The sequence below is a fragment of the Haemaphysalis longicornis genome, unplaced genomic scaffold (genome assembly GCF_048455015.1).
Source record: "Haemaphysalis longicornis isolate Haplotype H1 unplaced genomic scaffold, Haemaphysalis longicornis Haplotype H1 scaffold_12, whole genome shotgun sequence".
NCBI lineage: Eukaryota > Metazoa > Arthropoda > Arachnida > Ixodida > Ixodidae > Haemaphysalis > Haemaphysalis longicornis.
The window spans coordinates 45,585,182-45,607,414 of record NW_027526225.1 but is presented as its reverse complement, the minus strand read 5'-3'; the positions used below and the strand labels follow the sequence as shown (position 1 = coordinate 45,607,414).

General features: G+C 48.5%; 1 protein-coding gene across 1 annotated transcript in view; it reads left to right on the top strand.

The window, feature by feature from the left end:
• The first annotated feature begins 1,894 nt into the window (after nucleotides 1-1,894).
• Trx2 (Thioredoxin 2) overlaps nucleotides 1,895-22,233 on the top strand; it is a 35,469-nt gene continuing 15,130 nt past the window's right edge. The window contains exons 1-3 of the mRNA XM_077693184.1: nucleotides 1,895-2,052; nucleotides 8,486-8,590; nucleotides 15,998-16,060. Of these exons, the coding sequence (XP_077549310.1) occupies nucleotides 2,026-2,052; nucleotides 8,486-8,590; nucleotides 15,998-16,060 (195 nt within the window). The 5' untranslated portion in view covers nucleotides 1,895-2,025. The remainder of the gene's footprint in view (nucleotides 2,053-8,485; nucleotides 8,591-15,997; nucleotides 16,061-22,233) is intronic.

Genomic DNA, 22,233 nt, shown 5'->3' with positions numbered 1-22,233 from the left:
CTTCGCTTCGAAACAACAGCAACAAAAAAAAAAAAAAAAAAACGGCGTGCTTGCTTTCGTCGTTCGGCCTGCTTCGGGTCTGCGGTTGTAGACGTTAACAGCGCACCCGGAATTTCGCAGCGGAAACAACGCTGGCTACTCGTTACGACCAGGCATTCTCAAACACACGAATCACGCAGAGAAAAACACCGTCCACACGAACGTTCCTGCCAGCACCACGCGCAAACAACGTTTCGCGTCGGGAAACGCGTTGCCCGCGCGACAAAGTGCAACCTCAAAAAAGGCGTCGCCGCCGCCGCGCAGGTAGCGCCGCCACGCGGTCCAAGGCTCTGTGAATACACCCTATTGAATAACGACGCTATCTTTCTGCTTTTAATTCATGTCCGTAAATTCATTCGTGATCTGTCAAACATTATTTATGTAAGCTGTACCTGGACCACTCCCCTGTCCAATGCCTTTTGGGCCATGAGGGCACATGAAATAAATAAATAAATAAATAAATAAATGAATAAATAAATAAATAGTACTGGAGATAGTAAGCAAGGCTAAAACTAAAACTAAAGGCTAAAGAGGTGGGGGGGGGGGGGGGGGGGGGGATAGCAGTCCCCGACAAGACGACATCCCGTGTACTTGGTATGCGCCAATCTCTCCTGTCCAGCGGACGGGGTATGCGCTGGACGATGATGGTAGGCGCAAGGTGCTGGGCGCGAGAAGAAGCACGACCAGTATCGCGTGCTCGTCTTTGGTCTCCGTCTTTTTTCAAGTGTCTTGCTGGCCTCCGGCTACAAACCACCCGATAAAATAAATAAATAAATAAATAAATAAATAAATAAATAAATAAATAAATAAATAAATAAATAAATAAAACTGCTTAACCGGATATTTCTTGGTTGTTGCATCTTTCTTTGTCGTGAAAATTCTTGGCTGAAACTCTTGTGGCCCGTTGATTATATACTTCCTTGCAATCCACTACGTTACAAAAAAGGGGTACGAAAGCCCGATCTGCGATTCCAAATACACTAATTGTTGAGGAGCAGCGTTTTTTTTTTTCTGTCGTTGGTCAAGCGTCTATTTTTTTTCCTGAATTATGCATGCACGCACAGGCTGGGAACCCTGTACGTTGGATATATCTAACTTCTCAAACAACAGTTCAATCAAAGAAAAAAAAATGTCACCAAAAGCAGGAGAAACCAAGTTTTTTTAGAATAAAAAAAAAATAATTCGAACTTTTGATTTTTAAGCGCGTTGCAAACTATTGCAAACAACCAAGCGCTCACCAGTCAACTTTTGTACTGCGTCGCGAACAAAAAAAAAATTGTAGAGAAGTAAGGGAAGCAATATACATGTTTCATTTAACCAGCTATTCTGGTAATCTACGCTTGTAATTACAATTACACGTAATTTGGCGCTTATATATAAGCGCCAAATGAAGTGTCCATATTGCATCTCATATAGTACGGGTCCTGAGAGGTGCCTCGTATGTGTTTCGCCCGCTTTGCTTTCTGGGGCCAACCTAAAGGCCGAAGGCTCAGGCCAGAAGTAAGTAGAACACCCCAAAAAAGAACTTTCAGCTAAGTGGTCGCAACAAAAACGTCGGCAACGAAACCGGGCGACGTCAAAAGATCGAGCAACAACCGCTGACCTCATCAAAGATTAATGTCTCCGCTGCAAAAACAAGGCGAATCCGCTTGGCCATAAGAAATCGAAATAAGTGGACAAGTCGGATTGATTTACGGTTCCCCGCGATTTGAGCTTCTTTGCTCATATAAGTCTCGAGGTGGAGTAGTCAACTTTCGCTTCGGAAGAATCGATTTTGCGCATGACCCGGATGATTGGCCGCGTCGGTTGCCGTAGCAACCGCTTGGGGAGAAGCCGGAACCGCGTGACCCGGAGTCGACCAATCACAGTGCTGCCCGTCTCCGTGCTCCTTCCCGCCCTCAGTAAGGATTCACGCCGGCTCGCTCCGTCGTCGACGTGTTGCTTTTGCCGAGTCGTGCGAGCCTAGCCTCCGGACGCCCGTTCAAAATGGTCATCCTAGTTGTCGAAAACAACGTAAGTGCTTCAGCTCACTATTTACGTCTGATCTCTGCGCCTCGCAAGTTGAACATTCGGCCGGCTTGTTGGCGGTGATGTTAGGAGTAGGCCTAACTTGGTTCACGTCCCCCAAGCTTCGATTTCTCACTGGTTTTATGAAAATCCCGCTGTTGTGAATTTACACTGTGAGGCCACGAGTTTCGAAGCATCCGCGTGGTTGTCGCGATATCGTCTTGGAGGGCGAAAGGTGTTTTTTGGATGTTTGGATAAAGACGCGCCGGTCGGGCGGAGGTGTGACCGCGTCATGCTCTTTTCATCGGAAAAGCGCGCGCTCGCCGGCGGTTTCGCCACAGTTCTTGTCGTCGTCTGTTCGTTGTTTACGTCACTCACGACCGTACGCTCGTTTTTTTTTTTTTTTTTTTTGCGAGTGATATACGTACACACCACCTTGAAATATCAAACTTCGCGAGCCGAAGGCGGGGAAGGAAGTGCATAGTATGCAAATATGGGCTTATCGGCTGCACGCAGCGCTCGAGCGTTTTCTGGGTTATCATCGACGTCTCCCGTTGCTTCGCTTAGCCGGATGCGACGTTTCTCAACGGCGCACCCTTTGAAACCTTCCTCTACCTTTTGCCGTGAATAATCGTCCGGTTTCATGCCATCCTGTAACCGAAGGACGTTAGTCTCTTGCTCTTTGCGAGTTCCTCAGTAATACCGCAGTCATTTCGACTTCCCTTTTAATGGAACGCGCCGGTCGTTCCTTTTTTTTTTTTTCTTTCCGGCTGGCTACTAACAGTTTCGGTTTACGAATAGAGCCGCTTCACTTATTGACCATCATTCATTATTGTAGTCAAATTTTAAACTTGCTGAGTAGTTCTTTCTGGCTTTTTTTTCCTTTAGGACAGGGGAGCGAGGGTCAGGATTTATTACGGAAAACACGGGTTCTTACGCCTCGTCTTAATTTCCGTCTGGGAGTGGGCGTGTCGCTTTGTGCTATAGAGAGAAGACGCAGTTTCTGGCGCGAGCTCGCTATCGTTACACCTCCTTAGTTCTTTTTTTTTTATGTCCTGATTTGTCGTTTTGTCTGTAGGTTTGCTAGGAGATGGTTTTGCTGCAAAAAATTCGTTTCTTGAGTTCCCTGAGCTGGCGATAACAACATGCGCTTGTTTTGTTCGTTGCTAAGATAGAGAAAAGTGCCTGCCCATCAAGACGAGCATTTTAATGCCAAGTCAAGGATGTTGCCTTTTTTACCGGCCCGAAATACCTGGGAAATCTGGAATTTCTTCAAAGGGGCTGTAAAGACAAATGACTTGTTTGGTTCATTGAAAAGACTGTTTTGGTCTGAAATAACGATGACACCGCTTTTATCTCAACTCCCTCCAAAAATAATCTGAATAGTCGGGGGAAAAAAGCGACTCGCGAGGTACTTTCACAACGTGACGCCACAGGATCTTGTTTTTGGTACTGGCTGCCGCCGACTGAAGCCACTGCAAAAAAGTAATTGTCTCTAGTTCCTCACTTAGTTTCCCTCTTGAGTGCTAGAGTGGATTAATGTCTGAAGTGGGGCCAGTTGGTTCATTATGAACTGAAGCAAAACAGCGCGAAAAAACGAAGGACGAGGGAGAACACACACACGAGCGCTCGTGTGTGTGTTCTCCCTCGTCCTTCGTTTTTTCGCGCTGTTTTGCTTCAGTTCAGCTAGAGTGGAGTTCGGTTCTGACAATTCCGTTTTCTGTGTTCTCATATTGTCTATGCTGACGTCATGTAGTGGGAAATTTGAAAACATTACAGTAATCCCTGCGCTTCTTTGATTAACAGAATGTCTTTGAGGGTAGGGATGTAGTTGAGTGCGTTACGAAAGGATTGTCCTTTAAAATTAAGCAAAGTACCACTGTGGTGGCTCAGTGGCTAAGGTGTTGCGCTGCTGAGCACGAGGTCGCGGGTTCGATTCCCGGCCGCCGCGGCCGTTTTCGTGATGGAGGCGAAAAGCAAAAACGCCCGTGTATACGAGGTTTTGATGCACGTTAAAGATCCCCGGGTGGTCAAAATTAATCCAGAGCCCTTCACTATGGCGCGCCTCATCGCCTGCGTTGCGTTGGCGCGTTAAACCCTGCAATCAATCAATCACAATTAAGCAAAGTCATATTTTGTCTTCATAGCTCGTAAAGGTGTCTTTTTAGAATGTTGGTGGGCTGTCATTACTGGTTAATTGGGTGTTGTGGTCCAGCATCATCCAAACGGAAACTGGCCTGCCCAATTTGGCTATTGCATGGTAGTGGCTCACCTTCTAACAGTTGAAAGCTGACCGAGCGCCCACTTACAAATTCTGCAAGTATCTTGTGAGGGGCGTTGATAAGTGCCTCAGCCACGGGGGATCACTGGCTAACACACTGGGCTGCAGTGCTGACACAAGATCGTGGGTTTAATTCCAGCTGTGGTGGCTGCTTTTCTGATGGTGGCGAGAACGCCCGTGCGTTTATTTATTTATTTTATTTATTTAATACATACTGCGGACGCTAAGGGGTCGAAGCAGGAAGGGCACGTCACGCATACCACAAAAGTAATGACGTACATCATACGAAAATGAAACTATGTTTTACATGCTACAATACACTTCGTTATGTAACAACAATGCGTTTCGTTCTATACACCACAATGCACTTCGCTAGGCGTTGCAACAACACACCTGGTTCTACAACACATTACACTTTGTTCTACAACACAAGTAGTAACGTGCGCCAAACAAAAACAATACACTTCACTCTACATATGTTACAATAAATGAGGTTCGCATAACTTGTTCCAGTCCGACACTGTTCGCGGAAAAAAAGAATACATAAAGGCATCAGTTCTCGCAAAAAATGGGGTTAGCAAATGGGGATGATGATGTTGTGTGTTCCTTGTTGATAGAAAAGATTTCAGATCCCCAGGCAATGAAAAATAATCCGGAGCCCCCCATCTCTACGGCGCGCCTCATATCCCAGGTGTAGCTTCGGCTCATTGAGCCCCATAATCTGGACAAGCTTAATTTAATTCATTGCACAATGTTTGTCGCATACACGAAGGATGGAATTAAGACTGTGTGTTGTCATGAGCTTCGGGGAACTTTTCCATTTAGTGAAGGAAGTGGCTTTTTTTTTTGTTTTTTGTTTTTAAGTGCACGCTTTTCTTTGGAGGCCTGATGTCCATAGCATCAGTGTCGGGATCCCGTGCACATAGATGCAACGCAAAGATTGTAACGCCATCTGGTCACCAGTGAGCGTAGTTTGTAATGTTAAGCTGCAAGTTAACTCCAGCGGCCGTACAGCTGCTGCTGCAGCTGCTTCCACAGCCCTCTACAGGCAAAACAGGATGACCGAGGTAATTGCTCTGTCAAGGATATAAACATGTTAGCAAAACTAGCTGTCTGTGTTTTCTCTTCGAAGTGTTTATTTGGTGTGGTAAAATGTGATCAGAGCGGGGCAGAGCATAACCTTTGTGAAAGGAGCCATGACGAGAAAATACAACTTCATTTAATTTGGAAGAACTAGGATTCAGTATCTCACTCAGCTCCATTACAGCCACATAAGATGTTTTTTTAACGAAAAGAAAGCAAGAAGTATTTAAAAACTTTCAAATTTTGCGCCACAGTGACGTGTTATGAGCGAGAATGACGTCATACGGGCCAACAATAAAACAATTTTCAGTGCGTTAACTGCACGTTAGCATTCAAGTGATGCGGTCAAATGGAACTAGAGGCCCCATTAAAGACGTGCAGTCTGTGTTGTCGCGACAGGTCACTTAGGCGGTCACCAACCGTACAAGCAAGGTTCCGTGATTTCACAGAAAAGTTGCGGGAAATTGGCTAGGGGGTCGCGACTGCTTCACATGTTTTCCTTGTATCTCCGTTATTTGTTCGAAGATTGTGATGATATTGGTATCATTTTTATCGGGACTAAGCAGTCTTTCTAATAAACCCAACTTGTATTTTGTCTTCATGGCTCCTTTAAAGCTATGCATGAAGTCTCGTGAAATCATTCTAGCACAGTTGGACATCCTGGCTTGGTTGGTACATTGCATATTGTGACCTGGCCTCAGTTGAAATGAGGGAAGTGTTTTTTGAGCCTGTTGGTTCATATGATTAGAACAAAACAGTGCTTGGGATGGGATGAAGAAAGAGGCTTGACACGCACACAGGACTGTTCTAATGGCTCAAAGCATGCCCTGGTGACGTGATGTGATTTGTTCTTTAGTAGAAGCTGTGCAAACAATGAACTGAGAATCTCCAAAGACACATGCGGGACTTGCTGAACAAGTTAATAAAAGATAAGGCTGCTCTCGAATTTCTGAAATATGGCTGTGATCTTGTCGTATTTTGGCATGCTAACCTTTTATATGCTCTCGCTCACCTCACTTTATGAGGTGGCTGCAAGCTTGTTTCGGTGGACAACTCTGAAGTTCCAATGCTGTTTTAAACGCTCGGGCGTTTCTATGCGCACTGAATCGGGAAACCAGTCTTTCCGTCTGATGTGTCGCGCTTTCGTTGCGTAAGGCAGTGCTATAAATTTTTCATTGAGAACCATTTGTATAGCCCCCGAGGAGGTCTTCACAGCAATGCATCTGTGCTAACTAGGGATGCCAACTTTGAAGGGTTCGGTGTAGAGCAATTGGGGTGCATAATGAGGGGTTTAATAAATGGCCCTAAGGCCTTCTCTCTGATATCAGGCTGCTTATACGTCCCCCGTGAAACTCTCTTCCCAGTAACGCATTTGGGAGGCATCTTAGCCTTCAACCCAGCATTCCCGCTAAGTCTGGGACTAGCGCCAAATCCTGCCCTAGTGGTGTTGGGCTGGTATGAATGAGTTGATTGCCATGGCAACACTGCCGCCATGCTGAGTCAGGAGGCATAATTGTCTTGGTAACAATGCGAAGAGGCACAGTCCGGATGTGGGGAGGGGGTGGTGTAGTCCCCTCGCTTCTCCTTGCCGTGCATGCCCTGCCGCCCGCTAGTATGGTGGCTCCTAGCCGCCATACTGCCAGGCTTGCCAAAACCAGCACGCACGCCGCTTCGACAGTAAACGCGGCAGCCAAAATCGCATTTCAACACTTTATTCGTGTTAGGAAAATGCTACTTTGCGCGAACGTGACATGCGCAAGAAACACTGATGTACAATACAAAAGTAGTGAAAGTTGACGTCAAACACAGTAGACGTAGTCGTACGGCTCCTTGCATGACACCAGCCTTGTTGAGCTTAACTTCAAGATATGCGAACGAGTGGCTTCTATTTGCTAACGCGGAGTGAAGACTTCTTGCTGTGATTTGTCCCTGTGTATGGGGCAACCTTTTTTTTTGTGGTCGTCAGAACACTGACACTAGGTTTCGTCTGTTACACTGACGCGTGTGCGAGAGCCTTGCCTTTCTCTGTTGCTTTGACAGCAGCAATGACCGTTGTTGTGCGTGTGCGCCTCTAGTCAAGCCAGGGAGGAACAGAGAAAAACAGTGAGAGACGCGTTCTGCCCACTCACCACCGCTGTGACTAGGAGCGGGTAAATTTAATCGAAACTAGCAAAAAGTAACATTATTCTGGTGAGGTTGGCTGTAAAGGACTGTGGGATGACAGCATTATCAAGTAGGACTGCATTCTAACGGGCGTGCTAATCCCCCGCGTGGGTACGTGCCGTGGTATGGGGCACAGCAGAGGACGACGAAGGAGCGCGTTAGCTAGCTGCTCGTGTGCTTGCTTTTTGGTCACCATATTGCTAACCACCAACCGGTGCTCTCTTTCACCTGGCAAGTTAGGCACCTCGCCTAATAAGTACTTTGCCCCTGCGTCTTCGTGAGGCCAACTTCCCTGTGTTCCTGTTTAACCGGGAACAACAATATAGCTCTTCATAAAGATACATTGTAAGGGGTTTTAATTAAAAGGCCCTACAGCTGTCATCTTTGATATTGGGCTACTTATAGTACTCCTGAGACATGTCTTTCCAGCAGTGTCTGTGTGCAACGGTGCCTTCTGGGTGTTTTACTAAACAACAGGAAACAACAAGTTATGGAACGAAGGATAGGAGTAACACTTCAGACAACGAGTGGTCTTCTTGTATCAGGGAACTTGAGTAGACGATATCGTAGTTGAAATCAAGAAAAAGAAATGGGCTTGGGCTGGCCTTGTGGTGAGGTGAAATGACAACTGGTAGTGACAGTGGATACCGAGAGGGGGGTCTAGATGAAGGGGAAGGCCAATAACTCGATGGAGGGACGAAATGAGGTTCAGGGGCAAAGAGTGGACTCTAGCACTGCCGGACAGGAGCGGTCGGAGGTCAACAGGAGAGGCCTTCGTCCTGCGGTGTACCTTCGTTGCCTGTTGATGATGAGTGTTTGGCAGAGTGGCGTATGCTTGCTTGCGCGTTGTCGTTCGACGATTCCCCTGTGGGAGTTTTGTGGACGCTTCTTCCTCCTTCCCCCGTCGTGCAGGAGGACTTCAGCAAGAAGCTGGACGAGGCCGGCGACAAGCTGGTGGTGGTGGACTTCTACGCCACATGGTGCGGGCCCTGCAAGATGATCGAGCCCTTCCTCAAGGTGTGCGCGGGGCCGCCTTCTCGGCCCCTCCCAGTTGCCCCCGTGTCCCGTCTGGTTGTTTGGTGGCAGCATGCCTGGTTGGCGATTAATTAAATGGGAGTGCTATTGCAACTGTGGCAGGTCTTTAAATACAAAGCTTGCTTTTTTTTTTAGAGGACTTTTAACGGCACTGAGGACCACAGAATTATGCCATACTTGAGAATGTGGCACCGCTTGTTTGAGATTTTAACCGGCACGGCATATTTGTTCAAAATGTGGGGAAAAGGTGATAGAACATAGTATTTGTGTGCAATGATTTTAGTTGGGACCGCTAGCAGTATTAGTGGCGTAGGTGAAACACTTGCTCTATGGGAACAATTAGGTCGCAGGCTTATGCTGCAGCATTTGTCTTTCAGTATATTGTCCTGGATTACTATAAGTCTGTGGTGGGAAAATAATCTCGGCTGCATCAAAAGTGCAGTGTGATCGCATTTTTGTCATTTTAAGAAGCAGTTGCAGTGTTTTTTTCTTCAGTTTGTTTTCCTTGGTTCAGTTTATTGTTTTCTGCAAATCTTGGTGGGCCAAAATTGAGAGGCACATGCCTGGGATTACACTGCAAGTTGAAGTAATTTTAGTGCAGGTTCGGCAGAGTACGTATTATCCACATCAGAGCGGCCTGGCAGGAAATGTTTCGTCAGTTACGGGCTGGCAAATAGAAAAAGAGGGAAGTGGGTATTTGTACATGTCTTTGCGGCACATTAAAGGAGTGCTGGTTGGGGGGAAGTTAACTCGTGACACCCACTACAGAGTGCCTCACAGGTGAGGTGTCAGAGCCACATTTGAACAGCAGGTGTTCCTTTAATGTGGCGTGTTTTCATAACTAGAAGCCATTTTTCTGTGCAGTAGGAGCGTTAGGCTAAAGGCCCTCCATACTGCTTTCGTCCGCCGGGCTATCGTGGTCTGCTGCACACTCATTAGCTGTAATTTTTCTCGGTAAGCAATGTCATGTCCTGCACGAGCGAAAAGACGTGGTGTATGAGGGTTACTCCTGCTAAATGTAAGGCATGAATAGGCAGGAACTTGTGAGGGGAGCATGGTGTGAACGGTTCTAGCTACCTGCGCATTGATGTTTGTTATCAGTTGCGTTCCGATTCAGAACGTGTTGTAGCGCTTCCTTGATAGTGACGTTTTTATCGAGCTTCACCTGTGGTTAAAAGAAAGAGAAAAGGGAACATTCACATGTCCTGCAATAAAGCAACAAACAAACAAACAAGAAGACGAGGCTTCTGCAGGGCTTGAAGCACTGACCGAACCACCACACCAGCATAAAAGGAGAGGAGCCAATGTCATAGCCACTCGGCCGTCCATGCGCTCTGGAAGTTGTAGCAGAATTGAGTTTAGCAAGCTTAGCGATCAACAATTGTCGTCAGTCCTGTCTTGATTTTTGTTGCATTTGAGAAATTCTGGCAGTGATAATGCTTGTTTCTTACGCAGAGGTCATGCAGACAAGCCACATTGTGCTAATGCTACAAGCAATGCGGGCAGGGATCTTTTATTGAAGTAATAAAAAGTGTTATGCTCTCCCCGACACAAGTCCAGGTAGCCACGAATGTAATTCATTGCACCAGTAGTGTTGAATACAAATTGCTTGGTTGAATTTCTCCCAATGTAGACGATGCTTAGGAGTATGCTAGAGCAGGTCGCCTAAAGCCCCTCCTTACTGTCCACGGTCACCAAACCTCAAGCATTGCAAACCGGGAGAGCTTGTGTCTGCTTTGAGGTGCTGGTTTGCGGCGTCCCGTTTGCCTTTGATGATGACATTTGCCAAGAGTAGGCATTGGCAGATCGCACGCGAATGCACAAGTTAAGGCATTTTGCGATGCGCACTGCCGATGCATCAAACTGCTCAAAAATGTGGCTGGTGGGTAGTATGTATGGAAGGAGAAATTCCAGACGCGGTGGAATCGGAACTAAGCGGTGATCACGGAAGCAGAACTAGGCAGCGGCGCACTTAAAAAAGCAGTCGGTGGATGGGATGAAGGGGCTTTATGTTAGGCTACTCTTCTTCGATATTCTGCTTGATGCGGTGCGGCCTGAAGAACGAGCCCAGGGCACCTGTTCAGTTTGTGAATGGGCTCGTTACACGCACATTCTTTTACCTGGAAACCCCCAAACTTGTGGAATGAGGTAACGTGTTGCTGCAATTAGCGCTTCTCACAGGAATGGGGGAACCGTCACTGTTCTTGTAGCCTAAAATCGGCTGCTGTTTCTAAGCTCCCATTTGAAGTCCCCTTTCAAGCTTTGGTGGTGTGGAATGCAGGTTACGGTGGGGCTCGAATTCCAGCTAGCCAGATGAGTTACCAGCACTTCTGAAACTTGTTAGTTCGTGTTAATGTACGAACACGCGACCGGTTTAATTCGTCCGCAGGGTGGAAACAGGTTAGAAGGGGGGAACAACAGGGCATGGTTAGCCGCCAGAGTACAGGTAATTATAAATCAAGGTAGTTGGGAGTCAGACAGAGTGTGCAGCATCTACGAGCATGTTGCTTCACGACTAGCGGCTAGTACTAGCGGCAGAATCGCTAGACCACACTGACCGCTTCCGAGGTTGGTCAGCCTTGGGAGGAGTTTGCACCTCTTGACCAGCATAGTGCATAGCATCGAGCAGAAAGTCCCAGAGCAGTCCTTTTGTTGGTGCTTGTCGCTTGGTTGAAAGAGGAGGGTTCTCCCCCTATGAGCGGAGGAGGGTGTCGGTCTACAGACCACTGGGGAATGCCAGTGGTTGTGCAAACATTGCACCAGCTGATAGGGGGGGGGGAGAAGCACACTGTGAGCAGTGTGGCTTGTCTTTGCAATCACAGTGACAGTGCTTAACCACTGATTTGGCGCTCTTTGCCCTAGTTGGCCTTGCGCCAAAAAAATCCAACCATCATCATCACTGTGACAGTGCTAATCAGCAGTGCAGGGTTGACTGATGCCTACAATGTATGCACGTGGTACCCGCAGTAGAGATTTGGGGTAGATACTTGGAAGGAATTTTTAATGTAAAATAAGGGGGCAGACTGGTCTTTGAGCCTTTGTTTATTTACTAACGAATTTTATTGAAACTGCACGCCGTTTGGAGTTTTTTGTGCTGATTTCAAATCTGCAATTATATTTTTTGCAGGTTGGTTATTTTTTGAGGTAATGAGTGTCATTATTTTGAGTTGCATTTACAAGCTAACCACTCCATACAGAATGGTGATTGCCATGTAACTAGGCAGACGAATGACTAAAGAATACAACATTGGAAGAACTTGTTTCTCGTAGTTTTACGACACACTGACCTTCACTCCTCCCGTGCTCTGCCAGAAACGGCTTACAGGTGGTGTCACTTGAGCACAATAATTTCCCTGTGCCTCCGCTTGAAAATTTGTTTCCAACATTGTATTCTCCACACATTTACATATCAGAAGCAATAAAAATTAGTCGTACCTGCTCTGGGTGCCAAAATATTTGTCTGCAAAATGTTAGCTTCATGTTGCAAGAAAATTGTTGTTTTGCCATCGAATTCCACGCAAAACTGAGCTGCAGAGTGCACTTTAAAATGCTATCTACAATAAAATACAATGCCTTTTGATGGAGAAATTTGCAGGCTGATAAAAAAATGGCCATGGATGCTGAAAATGCCAATTTTGAAAAAATGATTTTCTTTTTACCGTTTTTCGGCCCCAAAGACCCATCTGCCCCCTCAACAAACTTCTTTAAACCCACTAGCTTTGTAGGAGGACCCTGTGCTCAGGGGTGGAACATGTTAAGCACACACATCTGGACATATCGAGGTGCACTGGCTGCTAGAGCTGCTTGAGGGGGCAGAGTGGCAGCATGCGATCCGTCTAATGTCACAAGGGCCTTTTGTCTGCACTTCCAGTTGTTACCAGTGACCCCTGTGGTTAGAGTAGAAAGCATTGATGTATTGTCTTCGGTACACTGTTTCACCTGAGGCAAGTGTTAAGTTCTAGTTTATTTATTTCAATACCTTTATGCCCGGAGGGCATTACAGAAGGGAGTGGTTAAGTTTGTAAGTATACAAAACAATTGTACACGGGGAGATTAGATAAGTCACACTAGAAATGCAGTTTACATTTAGAAAGTAATGTTTCCTGAAATTTACAAAGGTAATAGCAATTAGCCGGTGTTCAAGTTTCATTGCATCCACGCTTAACTCTTTCACGACGGCGCCATAGGCAATCGGAAGCCGGCGTCCGATGATTTTAAATCTCCCGCAAAATCTGAAACCCGCGCTCTACAGACAACTATCGCCATCTGGTGTGTTCATTGGCAACTTCTCTTTTAATTTCGGTTTCGTTGTTTATGTGTCTCGTGTGGTGGCGGCGTAGCAAGAGAAATTTGAACCGAAGGGGGAGAGGAGGAGGACGAAAAATGGCGTCGGGTTTGCGCCGCGCTCCGCACAGTCGGACTGCTGTAGCAAGCACTTCGGCAGCTCCTGCTGTCGATTTTTCTGATTCCAGCAGCAGTGAGGGGTCAAGCAATGATGTGGGATCTTCAGATTTCAGTTAGGACGACGAAGCTCCGGTTCAGGTGCCTCGCACTTCAACAAGCGCTGGCAGGTAATTTCGTTGGGACTCCACGCTGTATTTATAAACAAAACGTGCTTCTTATCTGACGACTGCAGTTTTGATTTTGTGTTTAGGATCTCGAGAACGTACGGCCGGGATATTTTGCCAAATGCACCGCGCCGTATCGCGCTATCACCTTCAAGATAACCTTGCACTCGTGTCAGATTAGCGCTGCAGGGTTCAGGTGCGACGCTTGTCGAGAGCGCTCGATTTTTTTTTCTTGTTTTTTACCACCGAACTGATAAAGATTTTGTGCGAGGACACAAAAGAGTATACCGTAATTACCCGATTCTAACGCGCACCCGATTTTCCTGACAAAAAACCGAAAAAAACTTGCACGGAACTGTGTGGGCAAGAAAAACGAATGCGAGGGAAACAGGTGATTTATTTCCCGAAGTAATCTCACTATCTCACTCCTCGTCGCTCTCCGCTGAACACAACATCTCGTCCTCGGTGCCGTCAAGCACGTTCGCGATGCCACACTTCTGAACTAACGTTCAACCATGGTCGATGAGATCATGGCCCACGCCTCACACGCCCATCCCGCGAGCTTCTCCATAGGCGAACGCTTCAGCCGACCGCTCGTTTTGAACGCGTGAGAGCCGCTGCTGCCATTGCTGTTATCAAGCGCGCAAGTGGAACGATTTGACAATTTGTGTGAACACCTATAGAAAAGCCTAAGCACCTATGCTTCCTGCGTGCGAAAAATCGTTGCTAAAAGCTTTACCGCCATCTTGACTTGGCGATGGCGATGGGTGGGACGAAATTTTTGCTTTTTCGGTTTCGTGTCCGATTCTAACGCGCATGTGATTTTTCGACCTATTTTTCCGGAAAAAAAGTGTGCGTTAGAATCGGGTAAGTACGGTAATTGGATGCACATTTTACAGAGACTCACTCACCCTTGAGTGCCCTCGCGGCGTGGCACAGCCGTCAGTTGCGCTAGGTTGACGGGCCCTCAAAAATCCAAAACTTGGTGTACACTGTTGATTTATATATTGAATCATAGCCAAGGAACGTAGGAACAATTTGTATATTTTAAAATACCTGAAATAATTTTTTGTCTCGGTGAAAGTGCCGATTTGTGTTTTTTGTATACTTTTCTTGGGGGCTTTTTTCTGATTACTTGACGAATAAACTGTAAGTAATTGTACTTTTATCAAAACTGCTGCTTTGTGTTTGGAAGAGCAATCTATCAGCTACAATTTCATGCATAGCAAGGCTAAGTGTGTCCAGTAGCTCAAGAGAAAAAAAACGTTTTGTGAAGCCCTTAAAATCGGCCGTTTTTCCGCCGTAACGAAAGAGTTAACCCGGTGTGGTGGCTCAGTGGCTAAGGCGTTGTGCTGCTGAGCACGAGGTCGCGGGTTCGATTCTTGGCCGCGGCAGCTGCTTTCCTGGTAGAGGCGAAAAGCAAGAACGCCCATGTGTTCGAGATTTCGGCGCACGTTAAAGATCCCCAGGTGGTCAAAATTAATCCGGAGCCCTCACTACGGCGCGCCTCATCGCCTGCGTTGCGTCAGCGTGTTTTAAACCCCACAATCAATCAATGCTTCCGTGCTTGGCTGGTGGGAAAGCAAGGTGCAGACAGTGGTGTACTGTAAAAGCAGCCCTGGCAAAAGCTGAAACACCATCAAATATACGCGAACAGAATCAATTGCTGTGAACGTTTCCCCACTTTCAGGGTTTTCTTTGCGGAATTTTTAGGGCTCACTTTGGGCCCCAAACATATTTTAGTGCACAGCACGTAAAGAGGGGCACAGGTCTTGAAACAATTTCGTTTTCTTTTTTAAGTGAACTCTGCGAAACTTGGGAGTATGGCTGCTTTTCTCCTCTGATTTCAAATTTTCCATTATTTTTTGTCAGTGAGCTGGTTTCAAAGATAATTAGAGATAATTAGCCATTTCTAGAAGAACAACAGGCAAAACCGTGTTGGCCATAAAAATGTAATCGTTACATTTTCCAATACACTGAACCCTGGTGAATGCAATACAGGAAACGGTGTTTTGATGCATCACTTGGAAGTAATTTCACAGCTCATTAAACTTGGTGGCGCCAGTGGCAAGGAACCATTTTGAATGGCCTATTCAAGCACCAAAGTTTAATGAGGTGTAAAATAAGGCATGCTGCCATGTGGCGACGCCTGAGAAGAGAACTGCAGAGTACAGCCACGTGCCATCGTGTTCGCTGACGATGCGATCACTTTCCGAGACGCAGGCGCTGTCGCCAAGATGACTTCAGTTCGTGTGCTGCGCTCAGATTTCGCATTACACAGTAGGGTAATCATCAGCCATTTATTATTTTTTGCTTTGGCTAAATGCTCCCTAACCTTTTTTTTTTTAATTCCACGTCTGTAGCTGGTACCAGTCATACAGAGCTCTCAAGGCTTTTGGCACTGTCATATTGCTGGCCGCTTTGTTGCTTTTGTGTTGCGATACCTGCTAGCCCTTGGCTCTTTTATTTCCTATGCTTTGTTTCTAGAGCCCACGTTTGTGCTGTCCCTAGCTGCCTTACTGAACAGGTGCCCCAATGTTCTGTATTCACTTAGGGAGCAACGACAGGTTACGTGTAAATGTGGCTTGCCACTGAAATGCTCCCTTTGGTTGTCCGAGTTCTCCCCAACCACGGGCGCAAATATTTTCACTAAACATGCCTTCATTTTTTATTTGTACCCATACCATGATGGCTACATGGCAATGGTTTACATCGACCAGTTGAAATTGGAAGTCGGGCTGTTTGGCGAGCTGTGCATGGAAACTTTTCAGTGTCTCTCCTCCCGTGTGGTGACGGCTGATGCCTTTGTTTCTCTTTACAGCAACAGTCTGAAATCTACAAAGATGAAGTTGTGTTCCTCAAAGTAGACGTCGACGAGAATGAGGTAAGGTCAAATTTTTTTTCTCTTCTTTCTTCCATACTTCGTAGCTTCCTAAGTCGGGTAGCTTAAATGGCAGTTATCAGAATGGACACTCTTTGATTGAAATGAAAATTACCTTGTAAATTTTGCTAACATAGTTCAGCAATGCGTTGTGCTGTGGGTCCCATATTTGAGCCCCATTCGACTTCTACAGGAGTCCTTGAAAGTTCATGTCGTTAAAAAAGTGTAGAGTAGCCGTAGCAAAAGTGGTGTGTATACTGGCCGCGAAACCTGGAGGTTAAGGTGAGTATAGGTGCTATTTGTTGAAAAGTTTAGTGGTCAATTTCTTCGCCTGGCAACACTGGAAACGGCCACAGACATGGCCGATGAGCTAAGGACACGGCGCGGCTTGGGCTACTGCGCCCGCACGCTGAAATAAAAAAAACACCGGCATGCGTCATCTGCTCCGTTCCAATCCGATTCTAAACGGTGGCGTCAACAGAGGTGTTATTAATTGCACTCACATTGAACTTGAGGCAATACTTTGCATTCGGTGAGGTAGTTTCTAACGTGAAACAGTCATGTGTTTCACAGTTGTGCTTGGCATGGACAAGTGCCGCCATCCTGCGGAGCCCTACGTAACAAGTGAGGGTGTACCACGGCCGGGCTAGAGCGGCGGCGGCGCGCTGTGTTGATACGGCCTTCGCTGTGGCGGCGGCGGCGAGAACAATGCAGCCCCGTCTCGACGTAAAGTTCCGCTACCAACACGCGCACGCCGCTCCTCTAGCCCGGCCGTGGGCGCACTCACATGGTTCCATGGAGGAGAAGAGGGGTGCCTGATCTGCGGGCCGTGCGCACATCGCCTAGCAACAGACGCTTGGCCACTGATATGGCGGCGCACACTTGGTTGCCTGCATGCATTCCGCGCCATTGAATACCGGCTATAACCCCCACCCAAAATGTGAAACTTTAAGTAGGCGGTGCAAATAATACTGGGGTTTTTTCCTTTGGTGCGGCTTCATGGCAATGCGCATTGTGCTGTGAAGCTCCTTCGTAGTAACAGTGACTAAGCCTTCCATGGCAGCAATTGTGCAAAACATACAAGGACAAGGAAGAAATATCAAGGACGAGCGCACTCTAACTGAATTTTATTTGTGAATTGTGACTTTCGTCTTGCAGTCAGTGTGCTCTACTTGCTAAATTACGCTTTTTCGGTCTATGTAGTATGTGATGTGTTCCTTGAGCAGAAGCTTTGGTGCAGCCTTTCCTGTATCCAATGTGCGGGCAATAAGTGAGGATTTTTTTTTTCTTTTCCGGCAGACTGAAAGTAGGAGTGCGGATTATATGCAGGGGTGGGTTATACGCGTGAAAATACGGTAACCGCTTTGACACGCAGGCGCCATGTGTCCAGAGATCTTTGACGAACCAGTCTACAGGGAAACTCATTCGTTTTTTGACAGGACGGCATCGATCCCACAAGAAAGCTTTCCCTCCAGCTGAGTACATTGCCATTGAGCTTCCTTCACACATTGACAGCGGCAGAACGAAATTCAGTCTAGTATGTGCTGCTCTGGCGTCGTATTCATGACAGGTGAACGCAACACCGTGCGAGTAGAACAGGATTCCATGCCTCTCACGGAGAGCTCGGATTCTGGGGAAGTTGTCGCGTGAACTGTCGCCAGCCTGCCTGTCAAGTAATTCGTGCCGCACGAGGAAGAAACGAAAGCAAAGAGCGAGATGTAAACGTGATGTCGCAGTGGAGCAGTCTGACAGCTGTCGCCACGGGAAGCCAAGACGCCTTCATCCTCAAAGCACATGAGCAGCGTTTGGTGCGCCACCCCAAGGGGTCTTTCCGCACGCTGTTGCTGATGGGCGAGGCAGGTTGTACGTAGGATAAGGAAACTAAGGTGTGCTTGTGGCAAACCTTGTGGATGAAATCTAAGTGGGGTGCGATGCTCGGCAAAATGGGGAACGTTGCAAAAAACTGCGCTGCACCTCTGCGACTGATCTCCCAGAAGACCGGCGGTGCCTGTAGTCACATGACAATCATCCTAGTCTGATCTGTCTTGCAACCCCGGCTGACATACCTAACCCAGTTTCAGCATCTTAATCGAAGGAACTGGAACCTACTGGAAACTGTAAACGGAGAGGCTATGCGGGTTATTACAGGCCTGTCTCGCAACACCCCTATTCCGACCCGACAAGCGGAGGCACAGCCGAACACCCTGGAAGAGCTTGTTGAACAGTGGAGGAGTCCACGTTGTCTAAAAATTAAAAAAAAGTTCCCGAAAAATTTTCCCGCTGCTGCGGCATTGGCCCACTACTTTATTTCGAGAACACTCTGGCGCGCCTGGAGAAACAACTTTCGGAAATCCAGCGCTCCATAGACGTGACCCGTACAAGGTTCCAGGAACAGCTCAACGCGCGAAACGAGCAAAAACTGGTTCTTCAGCACCGACTGAAAGAATGGAAGGAGGAAAGGGCGCGCATTGACAAGGCGAAGTCGAGGCAGTCCCCATCGCCCAAGAGAGCCCTAGTAGCCGCTCCCCCAGACGCGCAACAAAAACAGAAGTCAGCAGGCAAGTCTACAACTGCAATTACTACTGCTCAGAAAACGACTCTACAAGAGCAGCAGCCACAACAAGCACTTCCCCTAGCTTACGAAGCTCCTCCGTGGGTCACACAATTCCTTCAAGAAACAAGGGCACAGTCCATGCGATTGCAAGCGCAAGCACAAACACAAGCTATTCAAACGAATCAAGCTATGCAGAAGTGGACCGACATGCACCAGTCACAGCAGGAGGAGATAAAACAACTCCGAGAAATCCTTCAAAAACAGCAGGCCCAAGTGACAGCCGTACTATTACAGCATGGCCAGCAAGCCCACCATAAGCCAGAATAAACCGGCTGCGCGGACACCAGACGTCCTGCAGTGGAATTGCCGGTCACTCAAGTCCTGCGCTGCCGAGCTTGGAGCACTTTTCAGACACGTAGGGCAACCGGTGGCCCTTCTACTACAGGAGACAAGAGGTACTAATCCATGCATCCAGGGATACGAAGGGCATTTTCAACCTACCATTGTGCACACACAGACAAACAAGAAGAAGCAAGGTCAGCAGCCAGACGAGGTAGTCGAAGCACAGGCGGCAATCTTCATTCGTAGAGATGTTCCGCACGTCAAACTCGACACTGGGAAGTACTGCAACAGAATACAAGAGGTGGTTGCCGTGCGATGTGAGCTCGGCGGTCGCCAGACCATCCTGGTGTCTGCCTACCTACGTCCCGAGAGCAGCTGCTACAGAAAGGGCAATTCGGAGACTGCAAATTTCGCTTGGTTACGCGAACTCCGACATCGGTACCCCAAAGACCGATTGCTGGCCGGGGGGGACTTCAACGCTCGACACAAGAGCTGGGGATACGACAAAGAATCACAGAGGGGGCGCCGACTTTACGAAGAGGCCGAAGCGGCAGGACTTACCTTGGCCAACGACACAGACTACCCTACTCGTCATGCACTTCACTCCAGGCAGCGCGACACTATACCAGATCTGACTTGGACAACGTCCAGGCTTGTAAAGGACTGGAGGTGCGGTCCCGACGGAATGGGTAGCGACCATTATCCGATCTGGATTGAACTTGAAGTAAGAGCCACAGGGCGGAAAAAACGGATGACCGCAGCTGTCGACTGGGACAGGTTTCGATCCGGCTTTGACGCTTACGACGAAAACGTCCCGTTTCTTCAGAAGCTTTCGAGAGCTGCCCGGGAAGCCACTAGAGAGATTGAAGTGGATGAACACCTTCCTACACCCGACAAGCACCTTCTCAACCTGTGGGACACCCGTAGCCAGCTGCATCGAGTTTACCTTGACAGGGGGAAACGGCATGTCGACCTTGTCAAGGTGCGCAATAAGACCGCACAAGCGCGCCGTTACGCCAAAATGCTCTCTCGGGAGCGATGGCACAACCACTGCGCCTCGTTCAATGAACGGACTGGCGGGCGGAAGCTCTGGCAAACTTACAAGGCCATGTCAGGCAACCGCAAGACTGGAAACACCGTCAAAAACGTCAGGCTGGCGACCGGCGACTCGGCGTCCGACTTCGAAAAAAAGGCAGCAGAGACGCTCTTCCCGCAGCCATCAGTGCCACCAGACCCCAGAATTTATCAACGCACAGCACCTACTTCCGACAAAGATGTTGAGTCGCCTTTCACAATGCAAGAATTAGTGATGGCTCTCGAATCCGTCAACGCCAAGAGCACACCAGGAAAGGATGGCATCACCTGGCAGATGCTGCGCAACCTTAACGAACACGGGAAAATGCAGCTACTTGAAGAAATTAACAAGGTTTGGTTGTCAGGCGAAATTCCCGCTGAATGGAAGCACTCCGTGGTGAGCCCCATTCCCAAACCAGGGAAGCCAGCCGTCAGCATCAGTAACTTGAGGCCCATCTCGCTTACCTCAACACTCAGCAAGCTCTTGGAGCGGATGGTTCTCACCCGGCTTAACTACCACCTTGAAGAGGCACAGAAAGAACCCTACTTCGACCCGGGCCAGACAGGATTCCGTCCAGGCCTCTGCACACAAGACAGCATTTTCTTGCTCCGCCGTTGTCTTCAAAAGCGGAGAGGAAGAAAAAGGGTTCCTGGCATACTGGTAGCCGTCGACCTGCGGAAGGCGTTCGATACCGTAGCGCACGAGGCAGTAATCTCCGCACTCGAAGACACGAAGCCAGGAGCCCGCATCCTCAACATCGTCAGGTCATTCCTGGAGGGACGCACCTTTGAGATTCGGAGTGACATTAGGAACCCTAGGATTTACAGCAGCAGCATTGGCGTTCCCCAGGGGGCCATACTGTCGCCCACGCTATTTAACCTGGTGATGCGAGGGCTAGCTACACGCCTGCGGCGAATTCATGGTGTGCGCCTCACCATGTACGCCGACGATGTGACGCTGTGGACGGAGCCTGGTGACCCTCTCAGAACAACAGAAGACGCAGCCAACGCTATACAAGACGCCCTCAATACTTTAGCCGACTACTTGAAGACTACGGGAATGGAAGTGTCTCCGGAAAAAACAAAATATATTCTCCTGGGCGGCTCCACGGTTGAAAACGAAAAGGTCAAGCTCTGCCTCGCCGGCCAGACACTCGAGAGAGCTCCAGACCGGCACATCAAGATTCTTGGCATCCCGATACATGAAAGCGGAGGTGCGGCAACGTGGCTACGGCAGCTAGAGCCTAAGTGGAAACAGCTTCTGCATCTTGTAAGACGCATAGCCCACAAATCCGGAGGAGCCAGCACACGCACAGCTCGTACCCTCACAATGGCAATACTAACGTCCAAAGCTTGCTACGGAGCTGTGTGTTTTGACCTGACAAAATCGCAATACGACAAGCTGGAAATACTACACCGGGAGTGTCTTCGGGTGATAACGGGCCTGCCCCGCCATGCCCGGGTCGAGGAGCTGCACCGCTACTCTCGCATCCCGCCGCTCAGAGACATCATCGCAGAACGCAAGGCAGGACACGATCGCCGCCGTCTCTACACGCCAGCGGGCCAGTCGCTCCTAGAGCTGGACGGGGAACAGCTGGGTGAACAGATAGAAGTGCTCCGCGCGATCGCTCCCTGGGACGACGTCCAGGTTCGTGTCACGAAGCCAGTCACGCGCCGACGCACGAAAGGGGATCACACGGCCCAACGAACCGCCCTTGCTGAGAGGGCTGACTTTCAGGACAACGCCATCTTCACGGACGCCGCCTGGGACCCAGACACCTTCCGGGGAGCGGTCGCTGCCGTCCGAGGACAGCGGCGGGATGCGCAGGCGTTTCAATACTGCCAAGAGCAACCTGTGAGGTCACTTGAACTGCAGGCCATCCTTTATGCACTAGAGAAGTTGACTGAATGTGCAAGGACCAGCCCACTTTCTGTGCGAGGACAAACCTTCACAATTTTTACCGACTCTTTGGACGCCCTCAAAAATCTGACGAAGACACCTAGAGCCGGCACTTTGGCGCACAACGTGAAAGTCGATTGCGCAACCCTTCACGAGCTCTACGGCGTGATGGTGCGGGTGGACTGGGTCCCGGGGCATGCGGGCAGCATCGGAAACGGCGCCGCCCATGACGCGGCGAGCGAGCTGTTACGTTTCCGCTCGTCCCCCCTTGACACAGTCCCTCAGGCTTCGCTGCTCTTTGACCCG